The sequence below is a fragment of the Haematobia irritans genome, chromosome 3 (assembly GCF_050003625.1).
Source record: "Haematobia irritans isolate KBUSLIRL chromosome 3, ASM5000362v1, whole genome shotgun sequence".
NCBI lineage: Eukaryota > Metazoa > Arthropoda > Insecta > Diptera > Muscidae > Haematobia > Haematobia irritans.
The window spans coordinates 213,002,706-213,023,133 of NC_134399.1; the positions used below are offsets into that span (position 1 = coordinate 213,002,706).

The following is a 20,428-nucleotide window of genomic DNA, read 5'->3' on the forward strand; positions in this document are numbered from 1 at the left end:
TATAGACACAAATGTTGGCAAAATTATCTATAGAAAAAAATGTTGACAAAATTATCTTTAGAAAAAAATGTTGGCAAAATTTTCTATAGAAAACCATTTTGACAAAATTTTCTTAAGATATAAAATGTTGACAAAATTTTCTATAGAAATAAAATTTTGTCAAAATTTTCTATATAAATAAAATTTTGTCAAAATTTTATATAGAAACAAAATTTTGTCAAAATTTTCTATAGAAATAAAATTTTGACAAAATTTTCTATAGAAATAAAATTTTGACAAAATTTTTTATAGAAATAAAATTTTGACAAAATTTTCTATAGAGATAAAATTTTGACAAAATTTGCTATAGAAATAAAATTTTGACAAAATTTCTATGCCTCGGCGAAAGTGCAGCGCAAAAGGTGAGTATTGTACCAGTTGAGTAATGGTAATGGTCACGTATTCTGGGTTAAACAAAATGTGGTCCACATCCCTGGCCTGGCCACGACCACTTGGTCCCGCGCCGCATCATCTGTTTCATATTTAAAAGTCAAACGTCATTCAATTGAGGTTTTCATCCTATAGGAAACGTATCTTTCAGACAGATTAAAGTATGTTGGAGCGTCCCTGGTCCAAGTGTATTTAGTTGAAAATGGCAACGAGGCCTATAATCCAAAGCATCTTGTCAGTGAAAATCTCATCGGTGTTGCCAAGATACATTTAGATGAAGTGACGTTTCATAGATTCAAACTAGCGATTTATTATCAATAAGTCTTACAATACCATGAAGTTAAAATTAGTTAACTCTCATAAATAATAGCACTAATAAATACTTATTACAATTTGAGCAATTTATCCCTTCCATTCCATCTGTTTAAGTTCAAATTCGTAAGGTCAAAATTTATTCGTTAGATGGGGACTTAAAATCTTGTAAAATAACAATTTCCCCCTCGTTAGGAAATGTACCCTAAGCTCTGGATGCAGCTCTGTGCTTTCAGCACAATTCGTTACATTTTTCTAACGAGTCGCGCCATTACCGTCTTGCGGCGTCTAACTTTTGTTATTATTCGTTTCTGGATTACGTCCGTCCAACGATTGTTTTGTAAAAGGTAAATAATAATCTCCCAAAAATTCAATAAAATTACGTTTTATTGAAACATCATTGAAAAGAAAAACTAAATCCCTTGTGTTTTTATTTATTTTATTTTTCGGTGCTACGCAATCATTGGTCCAATCGAGCCGGATACTTGCTTACAGCAATTAATAAAGGGTTTTCTTTTTCTTTTCCAAAGGAAAGTGCTCATCATTGTGAAGCAACAACAAAAAGCAGCCATTTGCAGCCATATTTGTGAAGGATTTATATTGAAAATTTATTTAAATAATTATTTATCAACACACAGGTGCGTATGTCAGTGTTTTATTAAAATAATTGAGCAAATCGCGAGTGTTTTAAATTTAAACCGCGGTCGTTTTACAACATTGATTCAATTATTTCGTTTTGCCGACGGCAAATTGCATTTCTAAAAACACACATTCGTTGCTACATACGTACGCACATTTCTTTCGTTTGTTTGATTTCGTTTTGTTAAATGATATTCAAGTGAAAGAATAATCAAAATAAAAAGTGAAAAATCTATTGTATATATTGGTGTTGTGTGGTGAATTTAAACGTTGACAGTGCTTATTTACTTCAAAACATTATTTGCAATTACGTTGCCTTTAACTTGAAGTAAATAAAACAATAACAAAATACACGCAGACTCCAAAGGCTCTGTTGGTCGTATTACTATTGTAAACAAACATCAATCGTCACTGCAGTCAACGTTTGAATTACATACCTACGTATGATCAGTGATACACACACGTATATACATACATATTTTTTTTGAGCTGTGTTTCTTTGGTTTATTTGTTAACCCTCACGGGGCCGCGAGTCGTAAATATTTTGAGGAAAATTATAAAAATTTTTTTGAAATTGAGTTTTTTGGGTTTTCGTGTTGTATGACCCATTAGCGTTACGCGCATTAGTAAAAATTATCGGTTTGGTCACTGTGCACCCTACAGGCGGTCCGGTACGATCGTATAATTTTTATTTTATCATATATATTACGTATATATTTTTATTTCTATATTTTTTATTATTTGCGATTTTTAATTTTTTTGGGGAGATTATTTGGCGTGGAAGTGTAGAGGTGTATTTTACAGTCCGTGCACCCTACATTTGGTCTTACAGACATTTTTTTTATAATTTCTTATAATTTGTTGAATTTTTTTGATCATCTGGTTTTCGTGTGTGAAGTTTTGATACAAATTGGCGGCAGTCAGTATTCTTCGGTACACTGAGCGTAATTTTCGTAAATTCATTCATACACTGAGAGAAATAGTTCGAAGATTTTAGTAGAATTTTGAGATTTTTAGAATTTGACTTGAATAATTTGCCTATTTTTTGTACAAGGGGAAAATATTTTGTGATTCGGTACACTGAACGAAAATTAATTGTTTCTACACTGAGAGAAAAATAGTCCAATATTTTACAAATTGTTTGAAATTTTTGATTTTAAGTTTTGAAGTGGTTGTTTTACGAACAATTGTTTACACTTCAAGAAATTTTGTGGTAATTTTGGTGCAGTGTGAGAATTTGATACACTGAAAGAAAAATTTTGTAAATTTTTGTTTTTGCATTTTTGGGCATTTTGTGCAAATTTATTGATTTTTCGGCCAGTTTTCGCTGTCGATAAGTGCGTGTTCACATACTTTACGAGTTTTTGTGAATTTTTGTGACGCTAAATTATTTTCAATATGCCAGTTAATACATTCGCGCGATTCATTAGAGCCGCTGATGCGGTTGTGAAGTTTGGGACACGGGTTAGCTCTTTGAAGGAGGAGAATTTAGATGTTTATTCTCTAAGGGCTCAGGTCGAAGAGGCGAAATCACTCTGGGAGAAAGTGAAAGAGAGGTATGAGGAGTGTTTAGACGATCTTCAGGAGGATTCAGATAAGGGAAAGGTAGAATCTGCTGACGGCAAGTATGAGGCAACTTATGATGCCTATATTCGTATTGTTTCCTCTATCGAAAGGAAAATAGACGGTCTAAAAGCCGTTCCTAGGGCGTCAACTCCTATACAGCAGGCCGATGTGGCGGATATTTCTGCTCGTTCTGGTAATGTGGATGTATCGGGAAATTCTCTTTTGTTAGGTGTTGACCATGGTGCGGTCCATAGTTTGGCGTTACCACCATGCGATATTGAGGTTTTCGATGGTGACTTTCAGTCTTGGCCAACATTTAGGGATTTGTTTACTGCTGTTTATGTAAAAAATTCCCGTCTGAGTGATATTGAGCGCTTGTGTCATTTGCTCAAAAAGACTAGTGGCGACGCCCGTGAAGTTGTAAGAAGATTTCCTCTCACTGATAGAAGTTTCGAGTTAGCTTGGAGGACGTTAAAGGAAACTTATGACAACTTGAGAATTTTAGTCAGCAATCAGTTGAAGCTTCTTTTTGACCTTCCGGTCTTAGACACCGAGACAAGTTCTGGGTTGAAGAACTTGCAGCGTGGTATAAATGCATGTATTTCGGCGATGGCTGTGAATAACGTTCCTACGAACGATTGGGATCCGATTTTGATATATTTGTGTGTGCAACGTCTACCGAAGATTAGTGTTACTTTGTGGGAACAGGGTATAAGTGATAAGTCTGCGTTGTCGTCTTGGGTGGACATGGATCGTTTTCTTACGGAAAGGATTCAGACACTCACGTGTCTGCGCGATTTGAAGGGTATCGATGCTTCGAGGAGAACTGATGGCAGGAAACTGCGAACGCATTTTACGAATGCAGCTCCGAAATCTTCGCCATCTAGGTCGCGTAATTCGCAATACACTTCTCATTCTTCTAGAGATTCCGTCGATAAGATGTGTGTTCTTTGTCCACGACAAAGCCATCATCTTCGTGTTTGTCCGAAATTTAGGAATCTTTCTGTGAATGATCGGTTGACTGCTGTGAAACGGTACCGCTGTTGTTTCAATTGTCTATCTCGTAGACATGACGTTAACAACTGTGCTACATCTCGCAGTTGTGAGAAGTGTCAAGGAAGGCATCATACTTTGCTTCATCGCGATTCTTCCCATTCTACGAATGTGGCGACTACGTCTTCGACGGTTTCGGCCGCTCGTCCTACGGATTCTAGCGGTTTGATTGACCCGCAGCCTTCCACTTCGTCTGGAATCGTGTCTGGCACTTCGGCCAGGCAAGTATTTCATGTTTCCCAGAACAGGTCGGTACTATTAGGGACGGCTATGGTGAACATCGTTCATCAGGGTATGACGTACCCAGCTCGGGCTCTTATTGACCCAGCATCGGAAGCCTCCTTTATTACCGAAAAAATGCAAAAGTTGCTTAGGATTTCGATAACGAGTGCGACGTCTTCGATATCGGGCGTGAATCAATCGGTTTCGATAACTTCTCGAGGTATTTGCCCTCTGAGTATAGGGTCACCCATAGATGGATCGGTCTTGGTAGAGGCGACTGCGTTGGTCCTGCCTAGGATTTCTGGGAATTTACCGTCTTTCCAAGTGAGTCGGAATTATATGTCACGTTTGCCAAATTTGCGTTTAGCTGATCCTAATCTGTTCGATAGTCGTCCGGTTGATCTATTGTTGGGGGCAGACGTGTATCCCAGAATTATATTACAGGGGGTTCAGTCTGGTATTTTAGGTTCGTTGATTGCTCAACAGACAGTCTTCGGCTGGCTCATTACTGGTTCAATTCCCACTTCTAATGTGACGGTTTTTTCAACGACTGTTGAATTTATGGAAGAAGATGGTCTTGACAAGACTCTTCTTCGATTTTGGGAATTAGAGGACTTACCAAGACGGGCAATTTGTTCTCCCGCAGATAAATTTTGTGAAGAAAATTTTAAGAATACCACATATAGGGATTCCGATGGAAGATACGTAGTGACTCTTCCGATAAAACCCGAATTAAAGGGACAAGTCTTGCTTGGACATTCGCGGACAAGTTGTTTGAAGCAGTTTATTCGTGGTGAGGCTTCGCTTTTACGAAAGCCTGAAACAAAATTAATGTATGACGGGGTGATTAAAGAATATTTGGACTTGCAACATATGAGACCAGTGTCGTCGACTTCTCCTGCAGATCAAACTGTGTGTTATTTGCCACACCACCCGGTAATCAATCCGGACAAATTGACGTCCAAACTTCGAGTTGTCTTTAATGCTTCGCATAAGACCTCAAATGGTAAAAGTCTGAACGACATTCTTTATGTGGGACCCACATTACAATTGGAATTGGTTCATTTGATTTTGAGGTGGAGATTTTTCAAATACGTTTTTAATTGCGACATCACACAGATGTACCGCCAAATTAGGGTAAATTCGGCCCATACTTCTCTGCAGCGAATTGTCTTTAGGGACTCCCCACAAAAAGATGTACAAGACTATGAGCTGCAGACCGTGACATTTGGAGTGAATTGTGCTCCCTATTTAGCTATACTGACGTTATTGCAATTGGCCGATGACTCCGAAGATGACTATCCCCACGCGGCACATATTCTACGAAGGTGCATGTACGTGGATGATGTTTTGACAGGATACCATGACGTGGATACTGCTGTTGAATCTAGGGACCAATTGATTAGAGTACTATCATCGGCAAAGTTCGAACTGAGGAAGTGGACTTCTAATGAGCTAGCCATTTTAGAATCGCTTCCGGCTGACCATTTGGTTGACGCCAAATTACTGGAGTTTGTTGAGGCCAGTAGTTCGAAACCGTTGGGTATTAGGTGGAATGCGCAGTTAGACTTGTTTTATTTTGAGATGAAACCGATTGAGCAAAAATCTCGGTTTACGAAGAGAGAGGTTTTATCGGCTATAGCTAGGCTATTTGACCCTGTTGGCTGGCTGGGGCCAGTTATTATAGTGGCGAAGATAATTATGCAACAGGGTTGGTTGGATAAGATAGGATGGGACGAGTCTCTTCCGTTACAAACAGAGCGACAATGGCGAAAGTTTGTCGAGACCTATCAGGATGTGAATCACGTTCGTATTCCTCGATGGGTCAATTACTCCACAGACTGTGAGGTAGAATTACATGTTTTTTCCGACGCCTCGGAAAAAGCATACGCGGGGGTAGTATATGTTCGTGTGGTTACGCCGCAGGGACAAATCTTCACCCATTTGCTATCTTGTAAGACTAAGGTAGCCCCCATCAAATCTATATCTTTGCCACGTTTGGAGCTTTGTGGGGCAGTTTTGGCCTCAGAACTTTACAAGTCTATAGCCAGGGAGTTAGATATTGAATTTCGACGTGTTTATTGTTGGACGGATTCTACGATCGTCCGCTCTTGGCTTCGAAAGACGCCATCTACGTGGTCTACTTTCGTTGCGAATCGCGTATGTAGGATTCAGGAGAATACTGGGGGACAGAATTGGTACCATGTTCGTTCTGAGGACAATCCGGCCGACTTGGGAAGTCGCGGAGTGTCGCCTGCAGAGTTGGCAGTTTCAACGCTTTGGTGGCATGGACCAGAGTGGCTGTGCTCAGCTAGTTCTCAGTGGGATATTAGTGATTTGACCCCTCTTGAGACTGACGTTGAGGTACGGGCGGTCAAGACTCACGCATCGTTTTTTACGAACTATGAGGACATTTTAGAGGGATTTTCTTCGTTAGATAGGGCTCTACGAGTCATCGCGTATATATTTAGGTTTTATCAAAGGACCCATTATTCACATGCTAGTCGAAATGTGTATCACGACACGACGTTGACGGCAACCGAATTAAAGGCAGTGAGATTACGTCTAGCTGTTCTTTCTCAAAGGGCTCATTATCCAGATGAGTACGGTTGTTTGATGGAAAAGAAACCGTTAGGTTCCAGGAGTTCGTTGTTGTCATTGAATCCATTCCTGGATGAGGAGGGGGTTATGAGGTTGAATGGTCGTTTGAGTAGGTGTCCTACCCTTTCGTATAGTGAGCGACATCCAATTATAGTGCCGTATAATAGTAGATTCGCTAGGTTACTGGTGAAATATGTTCACGACATATCTATTCACGGAGGAAACCAGTTGGTTCTACGTCTTATTCGGATTGAGTATTGGATTCCTCGTTTAACATCTTTGATTAGATCGACTATTAACCGGTGTAAACGGTGTCTGTTGGATAGGAAGAAGTCTTGTACGCAGATCATGGCGGCTCTCCCACCGGAGAGAACTGTACTTACCAGACCGTTTACTACGACTGGCGTTGATTTTGCGGGGCCTTTCGAAATTAAGTCATTTATAGGGCGCGCATGTAAGATAACAAAGGGTTATGTTTGCGTTTTTGTATGCTTTTCGACGAAGGCCATACACTTGGAAGCCACATCAGACTTGTCTACGACAACATTTCTGGCTGCCTTTCACAGATTTATATCTCGGCGTGGTTGTCCCAAGACCATTTTTTCGGATAATGGTACAAATTTTGTAGGCGCTTCACGCGAAATGGAAAAAGAATTGAGAAGTGTTCTTAAGGAGGGACGTGATAAGGTGTGTTCCGCATACCAGTTTCAGCAGCTTTCCTGGCAGTTTATCCCTGCCGGGGCGCCACATATGGGTGGTCTCTGGGAAGCTGCTGTCAAAAGCTTCAAGACGCATTTTAGGAAACATGCATCTGGATTCAAATATACATTTGAAGAGTTTTCGACTGTTCTTTCGAGAATTGAGGCTTGTTTAAATTCTAGGCCGTTGTGCCCGATGAGTGAAAGTTCTCAAGAGTTGGTGGCACTTACGCCCGGCCATTTTTTGGTAGGATCTCCGATCTTGGCGCCTCCTGAACAGTTAGAGGAGGAATCACCACTTCATTTGGTGCATCGATTTAGGAAAATGAAGGCGCTGTCGCAACAGTTCTGCTTACGGTGGAAAGATGAATATTTGAAAGGCTTACAGAAAAGGTATAAATGGAAATTTCCGCAGCGTGATATCGAAGTAGGGGACTTGGTAGTAATTCGTGATGAACAATTACCTCCTACATCGTGGAAATTAGGTCGTGTGGATGACGTCCACCCAGGATCTGACGGTCGCGTTAGAGTTGCAGACGTGAGAACGGCAAACGGTGTTGTAAGACGACCGGTGGTAAAATTGGTCATACTGACCGAATAGTTTTCGATCGTTCATATAGTAAGCGTCATCTTTCTTTTCGCAGTACAATGGAAAGTATGAGGGAAATTGTTAAGACTCTCCCTGACTACGAAGATGACGTCCCGATGTCCGATGAGGAAAGAGAGATTATAGAAAGTGATGTTGCACCGGTTCTTCGCGAGCCGTTACCAGCAATCGAGCAGGTCCCTGACGTCGGGATTACCCCAGTCGTCGCCTCTTCACAAGAGGTAGTACCGACACAAAAAGTTGTCCCTCCGTCGGGGGCTGATACGGCTCCAGCTGAAGTATCTGCAACTAAGGCAGCAGAATCTTCGTCTTCCCCTACGGGGACTGCCCAAAGAAATTCGGACTCGAGCCCAAAGCTTCATTTAAACAATTGTGTGTTATGCAGGCGGAAGCATAATCTACGGTCGTGCCGCAGGTTCTTGAAAATGCGGTTGGAGCAAAGGCTGCGCACCGTAGTTCTACATCGGGTGTGCTCCAACTGTCTGGGCAGGTCACACATGCGATCGACCTGCAATGGTCGCGAAAGGTGTCGCGAATGCGGAGAGAGCCACCATACGCTTCTGCACTCCTTCGACCAGCAACAACGTCCTTCCGCTCCATCGTCCGATTTGTCTAAGAGAAAGTCAAATTCAAGTCCGTCCGTTAATTCGTCCGCGTACTGCATTACAAATGCTACCCCCATATTTAGTCCGTTGTTAGTTTTGCAACCAACTGTTACACTTGGTCCCACTATTGTGTTGATACTCGTCTTGTCCGGTCGTCGAATTCCCGTCCGAGCTGTCCTCGACCCATGTGCGGGGTACAGTATGATATGCAGTAGTCTTGCCCAAAGCTTACGGCTTACTTCGGCAATGACAGCGCAGAACGCCTTTTGTCCGCTGATCGTCGTATCCCGGCACAACGCGGAAAATAAATTGATTTTTTCCGCCCGGGTGACAGATTTATCCCGTGTGGTCACCCCATCGGCGTCGGCTCCAGACTCCATACGAGAGCATTTTGAATGTCTCCAGCTGGCCGATCCAGTGTTTTATCGCCCTTCCGGGGTGGGGTTGGTCCTGGGGCCCGACGTATACGCAAGGGTTATTAAGCCTCAAATGTTTTCGAGTCCGGGATTCCCCTTGGCGCAGCTGACGATATTCGGCTGGGTGATTTCAGGGCAATGTCAACCATGAATATGTGTCGTAGGTCATCCTGGCCAATAACCCAGACACTGCAGACCCTCCGGGTCAACGGCTCTACGAGCATTTAGTTAAGAAAGAATGAAGTTTGAAAAAAATTAAAAGAAAAAAAAAAAAAAAAAAAAAAAATGCTCAATTTGAAAATGATACTGACAACGCATTTTATATTTATTTTGATATCAATATATTGTACATATGTAATATTCTATGAATTACTGAATTTCAATTACAACATAGCTGGATGTTGCAAGGCGGGCGGAATGTTTAAGTTCAAATTCGTAAGGTCAAAATTTATTCGTTAGATGGGGACTTAAAATCTTGTAAAATAACAATTTCCCCCTCGTTAGGAAATGTACCCTAAGCTCTGGATGCAGCTCTGTGCTTTCAGCACAATTCGTTACATTTTTCTAACGAGTCGCGCCATTACCGTCTTGCGGCGTCTAACTTTTGTTATTATTCGTTTCTGGATTACGTCCGTCCAACGATTGTTTTGTAAAAGGTAAATAATAATCTCCCAAAAATTCAATAAAATTACGTTTTATTGAAACATCATTGAAAAGAAAAACTAAATCCCTTGTGTTTTTATTTATTTTATTTTTCGGTGCTACGCATTCACCATCCATCCATTAAAAAGTGTGATTTTACATGCTTTCTGTGATTGTCATAGACCAAGGAAGGTATAGACATCTCAAGTGAATTCACAGCGCTGTAGTTTGTCTGCACACCGTAGATGGCTCTTTTTCGTCTGCAATTGAGTGATTTTTTAATTTGGCTTTAATTTGTTTTCTTTCCTTTGTTCTCTCGTTGAAACACCAAATATTGTGAAAGTTTATAAAATACTGTTCATCCACACCTTTTTTGTAATGCAAATTGACTAATTTATACGGTTATTCTCGTTTTCCAAAAAGAAATTGAGTCACTTGACTGCGCACTGCAAATAAACAAAACCATGGTGAATTATCAAGGTATGTCTCTATATTTTCTTGGTCTATGGTGATTGTCATAGACCAAGAAAATATAGAGACATACCTTGATAATTCACCATGGTTTTGTTTATTTGCAGTGCGCAGTCATTCCACTCAATTGCGCAGTCAAGTGACTCAATTTCTTTTTGGAAAACGAGAATAATCGTATAAATTAGTCAATTTGCATTACAAAAAAGGTGTGGATGTATAGAATTTTACATGTTTTTCCAATATTTGGTGTTTCATCAAAAGAACAAAGGAAAGAAAACAAATTAAAGCCAAATTAAAAAATCACTCAATTGCAGACGAAAAAGAGCCCTCTACGGTGTGCAGACAAACTACTGCGCTGTGAATTCACTTTCGTTGTCTATACCTTCCTTGGTCTATGGTGATTGTGTTCAAACAGCTGATGTAAGGGTTGCACTTTTCTGTACATATTCTGGAAAAACGAGGGCTTGCATATCCAGTTCTATAACAAAACAAATCATTTGCTGAAAAATAAATCGCCATTATCGTAAAATTTATTTATCGAAAATAGTAACTAGGGATTTAAATGAAAACTGGTTTAAGACATCATTCCAAACTCTTTGGATTATGGCCTTGATCGTAATCATTGCAGTGCAGATAATTAAAAACTTTTTCATTGACACCATTACGATAAGTTGGTCGGAGATCGAATCCAATGGTATTTTTCTACAAAAAAAATAACCATTATTATCTGTCTTATTTCAATATGAAAATCGTATGTGAATATCACTCGACTGTATCTCATTTTATACTTGCCTTAAAAATCACATTATCTTCACCCAAAAATGTGTCAAAGAAATTAAAGGTAAATTCAGTTTGATCATGAGACTGGCGTCCAAAATGTTGTAGTATGATTTGAAATATTTTGTAGATTTGACGGATTTTAGATTTAGATACAGTGGATTGCATAAAAATGGCCCTTTGTAGGCTGGCTTCAAAATTACACCTAGAATAATCCTTGAATTCGCCTGGGAAACGATTTGGGCAGATAAGAATCTCTTCATCATTAGGTTGGTATGCAGCAGAATCTTCGATTCGAATGTAAGGACCGATATTGATATTTGTGAAGCTACAAATGCTGTATCCACGTTTGAGATTAAATAATACTGCAGCATGGAATTGACGATGGACGGAATGATCGTAATAACTGGAAAATATAGAGTGGCAACAAGTAATCAAAATATATGACAATCAGTTGATCACAGTTTTTTGCTGAAATATACATCCAAATGTCAAATACACAGAACTAGGGTTGTCATATATTAAAAATGTCTAGTAAAACAAGCAAATAGTTTGCATTTATGGAGCAACTCTAACAAAATTTGGACCATGGTTCGAAGTACTCGAACATTTTTTTTCTAATATACAATATTCAGTAGTTGTTAGCTTAGGTTAGGTTAGGTTAGGTATAGTGGCAGCCCGTTATTTCAGGCTCACTTAGACTTCTCTCTTATCACTGAGTGCTTCTCTCTTATCACTGAGTGCTGCCCTATTCTATGTTGAGCTGAATGACAAGGGACCTCCTTTTTATAGCCGAGTCCGAACGGCGTTCCACATTGCAGTGAAACCACTTAGAGAAGCTTTGAAATCTTCCGAAATATCACCAGCATTACTGAGGTGGGATAATCCACCGCTGAAAAACTTGTTGGCGTTCGGTCGAAGCATGAATCGAACCCACGACCTTGTGTATGCATGCTAACCATTGCACCACGGTGGCTCCCTAGTTGTTAGCTTAGTTTATAGAAAAGTCTAAATTTCCATTACTCGAGGATTTCGGAGTTATTTCCCTACATTTCCCTACCAGACCCTATTTCTAAGGTGGGACAGGTCCCAATCATTTCTTCTGGTTAGGTTTAGAAAAAGTACCATGTTTCCCGGCCGACACCTATGCATTAGCCCTCGGCTTGTCGCGCGCCCTTTCTTCATCTTTTCATCGTACGCCCATTTTGTTCGGGGGACTTCAAGTCAACGAATTCACTAATTTGTTTTCAGGCTCTGGTACCAAGCTGGGACTTTTTCCGGATATCTTCCTCCACAAGTCCAAAGACGTCAGTTTCTCCTCAAACCAGGCCTTACATTTACAATTATGCTACTATTCCCAAAATGTGTCTTCAGCAGTAGTTCAAGGCCATGATTGACACAGCCCTTCTGACTATCTTCCCAGTCTTCTTCCTGTTTGGCTCACATTAAGTATTTCCGTCACTCTTACGATCGTTGCTCGGTTCGATATTCGATTTATGTGACCCTGGTGCCCATTTATTCAACTCAGCCTGCATAGCGTGTAAGGGATTTGGATTCTCTAACTTCAAAGCCCTTCGTGTCCTTAATCTTTTCGCTAGATTCCAGCATCTCTCAGCACCCGCGTGATGCTGGTCCTGCCTTATTTCGAGTAATCGTTTGTCATCCTTTCTCACTCCATAGGGTTCGTGATTCACGTTCTCGAACCTTGTATTACTTCCGAGCTCTCTTCAATACAATCTGTAATAGCCTGCACTTTCAATTGTAGGAGTATGCTGTTGTGCGACAATCGGCTTATTATGTCGGTGTCTGGGTACACCACATATGTCCCCAGTCTCGTTCTCTGCGTCTGTAAATGCATCGAATTCACCCAGGTTTTTCTGGTGCCAGAATGCAACCATTGTTCATCGTTTTGTATTAGGATGATGCACTTCCTCTTACTTCGTATCAGTTGAGAGTCCTTCAATACAATTTCTAATCACCAGCACTTACACCTGTGGAAGTGTACTTTCTTCTGAAAATCGACATAAAGGGTGATACGGTCAAAATTTGGTCAAGGGAAAACGCGTGTAAATCGGTGAAATCGTTTATTTAAAAAATCAAATTAAATTTCTTTTTCAAGTTCAATTAGTATAAAATTCAGGAAAAATATTCAGTTAGGCTTTGGCTTTTCCAAATCCGAATTGCCGGGCCTCACGCTTGACACCTGCCATCAGATTTTGTACAGCCACCTTGTCCACCTTCTTCGCCGCAGAAAGCCAGTTTGCCTTGAACTGCTGCTCGTCCTTAGCAGTTTTTTTGTCTTCTTTAGGTTCCGCTTGACAATAGCCCAGTATTTCTCAATTGGGCGAAGCTCTGGCGTGTTGGGAGGGTTCTTGTCCTTGGGAACCACCTGCACGTTGTTGGCGGCGTACCACTCCATGGCCTTCTTACCGTAATGGCAAGATGCCAAATCCGGCCAAAACAGTACGGAACAACCGTGTTTCTTCAGGAAAGGCACCAGACGTTTATTCAAACACTCTTCACGTAAATTTCTTGGTTGACAGTCCCGGAAACTATGAAAATGATGCTTTTCAAGCCACAGGTACAGATGGCTTGCCTAACCAGATATTTCTTTGCGAACTTTGACAGTTTTATGTGCTTGAAAATATCTGCTACCTCCTGCCGCGGAAGCTGCTTGTAGTCGGCTTTGACGTAGGTTTCGTCGTGTACAGCCTCCGGGATCGCGCTTTGGCCGTCGTATTTTGTTTATCATCGCGATTTGGAGTCACTACCTTCTTGTAAGTCGATAGTCCGGCTCGTTTTTTGGCTCGATGCACGGTTGTAGACGATACACCCAGCTTATTTGCGGCATCTCGGAGAGAGAGGTTAGGGTTTCGCTTGAAACTACCGGCAACTCTCTTTGTCGTCTCAGCGGCTTCCGGTTTTCGATTTCCCCCCGATCCAGACTTCCTGGCTGTCGACAAACGTTCCCCAAACACTTTAATTACATTTGTAACGGTTGATTTGGCAACTTTTAGCGATTTTGCCAGCTTTGCGTGCGAGTAGCTCGGATTTTCGCGATGCGCGAGCAAAATTTTAATACGCTGCTCTTCTTGCTTGGACGGCATTTTGACAACTGAGAGTGAATTCCAAAATAAAAATAGGAGCAACATTCTACAGGTTTTTTAAATGCAAAATTGAAAGAAATACGTCAAGTTTATATTGACCAAATTTTGACCGTATCACCCATTAGGATATCGGTGTACTCTCATCCATCTTCGACCAATCGGTTTCTCAAACTCATCCATCTATTTCTTAAACGCATTCACTTAGATCAATCTCTCAGAATGTTACCGTCTCCAGTATCCTTCCCATTTGGGTCACAGGTAGTAAGTTCATTGCTCTTATCGCCAATTTATTCCAGGTTGTCCATATGAAGCTCTTCCTGCAGTGTTTCGAGTAACCATTGATCATTCCTTTCTGGTGTCAGAATTATACAGTCTCCTTCCCGTTTGATATTACCGTCGCCTTATTTCCATAGCTCCTGACATCCTATTATTTCTGAGCCCTTCAATACAATCTGTAATCGACCGCCCTTTCACATGTAGGAGTGTGCTGAGGTCGAGCATATGGAATTAGATTTTTATGTCCGGGTCCAGCCTTGTCCTTACATCCATCTTCGATCGGTATTCCATACCATTCTTTCCTGTTCTTATATACCATTCTTCATGATACTGTACTTCTTGTTGTGGCATCTGTCACTCGTATATGGTCGTCCGATTGTTCATCGTGTAGTTCGATAGTAAAATTGTAGACAATAGCATTATAGGTTTGTTTGGAAAGACGAGTAAGATCTCTTCAGCCTTATATCTACAGAGCTTTCTTGTTTGGGTTGTTGAACGCTCTATTACAATTTGACTTATGTGTCGTTCATACATATATAAGTTTATCCGGACGATAATGGCTGTGTCCCACTTTTAGAGGTATATCCCAGATATTCGTCACACTATAAGTTATGTTCGAAGACATAATCGATACTGCAGCTTGTTGTTATTGTAATCGATAACACATATATCAATATTTTTCTTATCGCGGACAATTCATGGTCCTTACCAACTTTGTAAGATTCTTTACAAACACATACATTTAGTCCGGATAAACATATAGTGTGATTGGCGCATTATCTTCCCCTTGGTAGCAAATCTCATCCCAAATGACGATTTTTGTTTGACATTCGGAACGAATGACAATGTCAAGGTAAATACACGAAAGCTTCCTCATCGGCTCCGCACACTCTACATTCGATATCGTTTCTAACTCGACACGAATGTGCCCTTAACTCAGCACCGCTAGAATTCTCATGGGAGGTTTGGTCGTCGCCCTACTCTCCTTCAGTAGTTTCCTGGTCTTGATCTCAATCGGTTCACCCGTAGTATTCTTCCGAGGTCCACACTCTTATATGTGAGGGCGAACATATGTTACTTTAACTATAGTTTGCTTGGACTCTATCGACTACTTTCTTCTCCAATTTTATATCATGCAACCCCTAGCTTGTACCCTCGAATTGTTTGATATCTTTTGAAATTACTCTTGTATCCATTCATCTATTCCCGAATTTCGAACTCATGCTCGTTCAATTTGTGGCTTATCCCGTTTGCAAAACTATGTTCCTGAAGATAGATGGTCCATGACGCATACTTCTAAACTAATTTACTCTCTCTCTCTCATCCCTAATCCATTTGTCCAAAAAATGTTACCGTTCTTATACTTACATTGTAGCTTCCTGCAAATCAACCAAAGTTAAATTTTTCGATGCCACAACTATGGACAAACTGCTGTCATCTTCTCGGGCAAATACAACTGGACGTAAACCGGCCATTCTCGCTTCTCTGTAACCATGACCCGTTAGTATAGTAATATCTGTAGAACCATCGCGTACCGAACGTATACAATCAATACGTGACACACCCTGTATGCACTCAAGTGACAATGGAATGGAATTATTGTGAGCTACATCTACAGTATGGACACATTTTGCAAAATCCGCATTTTTATAAGTACACAAACGATAGGGTCCTAAATGTGGACTAAAATTCGAAAATGGTGAATGCCAAAAATGTTTGCCTCGATAGCCCGAAACAATTGCTGCCAATAAAAAGTAAATTACTAATTTGAACATATTAGTTTCTTTCGTTCTATATATGACATTGAAGTATTTATACTTTGGAGAAAATATTGTTTTGAGTTCTAATGAGTTTTTAATTACAGTTGATAAGAAACTCTAATCTTACAAAGTTTGCATTTGTATTTAAGAAAAACAATAGGATTTTTAAAATATACCTCTTTAAATGATCGTTACCCCTATCTCATTTTAGCGGAGGGAAAATCATCCGAATATAGAAAACATTTTTTATTTATATCATAAAATCGAGGGATTTAATGAACAACATTTTTAGTTATTATTCTTTGCATCTTTAAAAAGTTTGATTAATTGGATCATAAAAGTTCTGGTCTCGTTTTTTTTTTCAATTGGTCTACCAACATTATGAGTAAATTTTAATATAAATTAAATTTAACGGAAATGGCTTTTGTACTATTGTGAATAGTTAACTGTGCAAAAGTTAACTAGAAAGTAACGTAACGTGACGCATCACTAGAATGTTGAACAGGGTATTATAATTTTCAATAAAAGGGTGGGTATTAAGTTCGAGTTTAGCCGCTAAAATCGCTAAAGTGAAAACTAAATCAGTAAAAAAAGGCATACAATTATACATATTTATTGCAAATTTTATTATAACTTGATGCGGAATAGCCCAAAGCAAATTTTCACAAAGTTTGTATTCCTTAAAGTGGATTAATTAAGAAAAGTAATTGTGAAAAAATGACGATTTTAGCGGCTAAAGCTGAGTACTATGTTCAGTTTTCAAGCTGAAAACCAGCTTGTTTTCACGGTTACTTTTTTTAATTAATTTAGAAGTATAAAATTATTTGCAATCAATTCCTTGGATCTTTTCCATCCATTATTTTGTAAGACTTGATCAAAATGAAATCGTTTTCCTAAATATATTTTTACTTTTAATTTAGTGTTTTGGTGAAAACCCCGAACTTAGTACTCACCTTAAACTCGAACTTAATACCCACCTTAAATATGGGTACTATGTTCAGTTTTTCACCAAAATTTTGAAATTAATGCCCTGTTCCTGCATATCGAACGAAAACCAGTTCGAAAGAAAGGCAGTCACTCGAATTCGAATGAATTTGGGTTTTTCTATTTTTGAAAGTTCGATTCGTTTGTATGAGTATACATTGATTATTAAAAATGAGTATTTTTAAATTTTTGGCCTGAGAATTCATTCAAATGTTAACAATACTTTTACTTTTTTCTTGACACTTATTGTATATGTTCGTTTATTACTCGACAACAAAATATGAAGTGACTTGCCTTTCGAAATAAAAGAACAAAAATCAATTTTCTTTCGTTTGGAATACGAAAGAAAGCTTTCGTTCGATATACAGGAACAGGCCATAAAAGTGTAAAAGTATATATGGCTATATTTATCAAAACGTGCAAAACTTTGAATGAAAAACTTCTACAACATTGATCAACATTGATGATTTAAAAAAGAACATTGATGATTTAAAAAAGAAAAATTGGAAAAGTTAGCCAGTTTTTCTGCCAACTACTGGTGATGGGGTTATAATAAGTAACACATCGAAATATCGATTTCCTACTATATAAATTATATAGTATATTCTGATTTAGAAGAAAATCTAAGACCATATAAGCATATCCGTATTTCTGTCTGTTGTAATCACGCTACAGTCTTCAATAATGTATCTATCGTGCTGAAATTATGCGCAGACTCGTCTTTTGTTTGCAGACAGGTTAAGTTCGAAAATTGTCTATATCGGTCCAGGTTTTATTATAGCGGCCCGATTTGGGACCTAGAGCATCTAAACACCGCAATTTTTGTTCGCTTTGCATGAAATTCAAAACGAAGAGGTACTTTAGTTCCATAAATACGTGTGCTGAATATGGTGTGAATCGGTCCATGTTTTGGTATAGACTTACCTGAAATTCAAAATCTAAATGTATTATGGTTTCATCAACAAATATACCATATATACGGGGGCTTACCAAACCACAATGGTGTGGTAAACCACCGTGGTGCAATGGTTAGTATGCCGGCTTTGCATGCACAAGGTCGTGGGTTAAAACCCAGTTTCGACCAAACACCAAAAAGTTTTTCAGCGGTGGATTATCCCACCTCAGTGATGCTGGTGACATTTCTGAGTGTTTCAAAGCTTCTCTAAGTGGTTTCACTGCAATGTGGAAAGCCGTTCGGGCTCGGCTATAAAAAGGAGGTCCCTTGTCATTGAGCTTAATACTACGTTCTGTAACTGGCCAAGCCAGATCTAGGAGGTGTTTGACCGAAATCCTCCTTGATCTCAGTAGATTTGTAATAGGCAAATATCAGCTGGCTCGTAGAGAATTTCAACAAAATCACTTTCAAAATCCCCTATACTGCCTTGTACACCTGGGGTTTTAATACTAAAAATGCGATTTTTTTCAACCCTGCTCCAATTTTCCTTGTAGATGAATGTATGTGCACATACGGGTTTATGTTTGTATTGATTTATTTACAAACAGCCCAATAAACACAAACGTTTGAAAAATGCTAAATTTCAACAATTTTTCAAACATTTTTTCAAAGGATTAGGGTAATATTCAAATTGAGAAATTGTTGAGAAAATCGCGTTCTCAACAAAAAACAGACATTACTCTCAACAGTGAAATTCAACACATTAGCAATAATATCTCAAGTGTTATCCTCAAATTGAAATGCATCGCTACTCAATAATTTGTCAAACAATTTTCGATGCGAGTCAAATTCAAAATTAACATCTTTGCAATTACTTTTCAACCTAAATTTGTACGAATGATATCCCCACTTCAAATTGAAAGTCAAAGCCAAAATTCTATGAATTTTGTATAATTTATTCATTTTCATCAAAATAAAATATATAATAATACACTACCCTGCCAGCATTTCAATGTTCCATTTCATCCTCATCGCTACCACAGACTCGTAAGTTACACTGCAACAATCGCCAACTGTGATAGTATTTTGCCATCACTATTCGCATGAAAGTATTTTGCCATCACTATTGTTACAAGAGCCATTTTATATTTTGTGAAACACCAAGCGCAACTGGCTTATTATAATTTATTTCAATGAAAACGAAAATAAAGTGCTGAAAACATAGTTATTACGCTTAAAATTGTGAAAAGTAAATTGGTGAACAATTTTTGACTTTCCAAATGGAATAAAGTGATAGTTTTTCAAATATTTTTCCAGACACGCTGCCTCCATTGGGAATAAAAGTACTGGCTGATAGACGCTACAACATTTAACTTACAACTTGTAACTCAACATCAATCTCTTATTAATCCATAAAAATGTGTTAAATGTGATGTGATAGCCGTATAAATGTTATATTTATGAGAATTTATAAATGTTTCATAAAATTAATAAACATCTAAACAATCGTGTTTTACTTGACCACAATGATTCTTTTACAACTATCATAAAATGCACTTTGTCTGATTGTTTGAAGGGGCTCTTATTGGCGTCCTTCTAAATGTATCCAGAAGGGCTCCTAATAATTGCACTCATGCGATACTTTTTTGTAGTAACTTGGCGTGGTACAACTTCTCAATAGTGACGGCGCTTTTCCGAGGAGTTTTGGATATCGTATACGACTGTTTTCGACGTAGTGGGGATTCTCTGAAGCGCCCCCAAATTCAAAAAATGTTGGCAGGGTATACTACATAATACACTACAATACCAATTGATAAATAATAATCGTATCAACAAATAAGAAAAAAAAAACAAACAAACAACAAAACTTTAAATATCTTAAACATTATTAGTAAACACTTTTGCATTGATAATTCGATTTCCTTCCTTTTGGTGTCATAAAACACCATTACAATTTATTAACATGCGGGCAATTTGAAATTAGGAACCCTACCAACATTTTTTGAATTTGGGGGCGCTTCTGAGAATCCCCACTACGTCGAAAACAGTCGTATAAGATATCCAAAACTCCTCGGAAAAGCGCCGTCCCTATTGAGAAGTTGTACCACGCCAAGTTACTACAAAAAAGTATCGCATTAGTGCAATTATTAGGTGCCCTTTTGGATACATTTAGAAGGACGCCAATAAGAGCCCCTTCAAACCATCAGACAAAGTTCATTTTAAGATAGTTGTAAAAGAATCAATGTAGTCAAGTAAAACACGATTGTTTAGATGTTTATTAATTTTATTAAACAATTATAAATTCTCATAAATATAACATTTATACGACTATCACATCACATTTAACATATTTTTTTGCATTAATAAA

At 38.8% G+C, this 20,428-nt stretch overlaps 3 protein-coding genes across 3 annotated transcripts; 2 read left to right on the forward strand and 1 right to left on the reverse strand.

Moving 5' to 3' along the window:
- Positions 1 to 857: 857 nt before the first annotated feature.
- On the forward strand, positions 858 to 9,875 carry LOC142232003 (uncharacterized). Its single transcript, XM_075302680.1, has 2 exons — positions 858 to 1,379; positions 8,165 to 9,875. The coding sequence occupies exon 2, from the start codon at positions 8,169 to 8,171 to the stop codon at positions 9,297 to 9,299; it is 1,131 nt and encodes a 376-aa protein (XP_075158795.1). The 5' UTR covers positions 858 to 1,379; positions 8,165 to 8,168; the 3' UTR covers positions 9,300 to 9,875.
- Positions 2,779 to 8,121, forward strand: LOC142231418 (uncharacterized). Its single transcript, XM_075302025.1, has one exon. The coding sequence runs from the start codon at positions 2,779 to 2,781 to the stop codon at positions 8,119 to 8,121; it is 5,343 nt and encodes a 1,780-aa protein (XP_075158140.1).
- Positions 9,876 to 10,757: 882 nt separating the features above from the next.
- On the reverse strand, positions 10,758 to 16,214 carry LOC142232005 (transferrin-like). Its single transcript, XM_075302684.1, has 3 exons — positions 15,790 to 16,214; positions 11,054 to 11,444; positions 10,758 to 10,963 (listed from the first exon to the last, which is right to left on the reverse strand). The coding sequence occupies exons 1-3, from the start codon at positions 16,194 to 16,196 to the stop codon at positions 10,844 to 10,846; spliced, it is 918 nt and encodes a 305-aa protein (XP_075158799.1). The 5' UTR covers positions 16,197 to 16,214; the 3' UTR covers positions 10,758 to 10,843.
- Between the last annotated feature and the right edge of the window lie 4,214 nt (positions 16,215 to 20,428).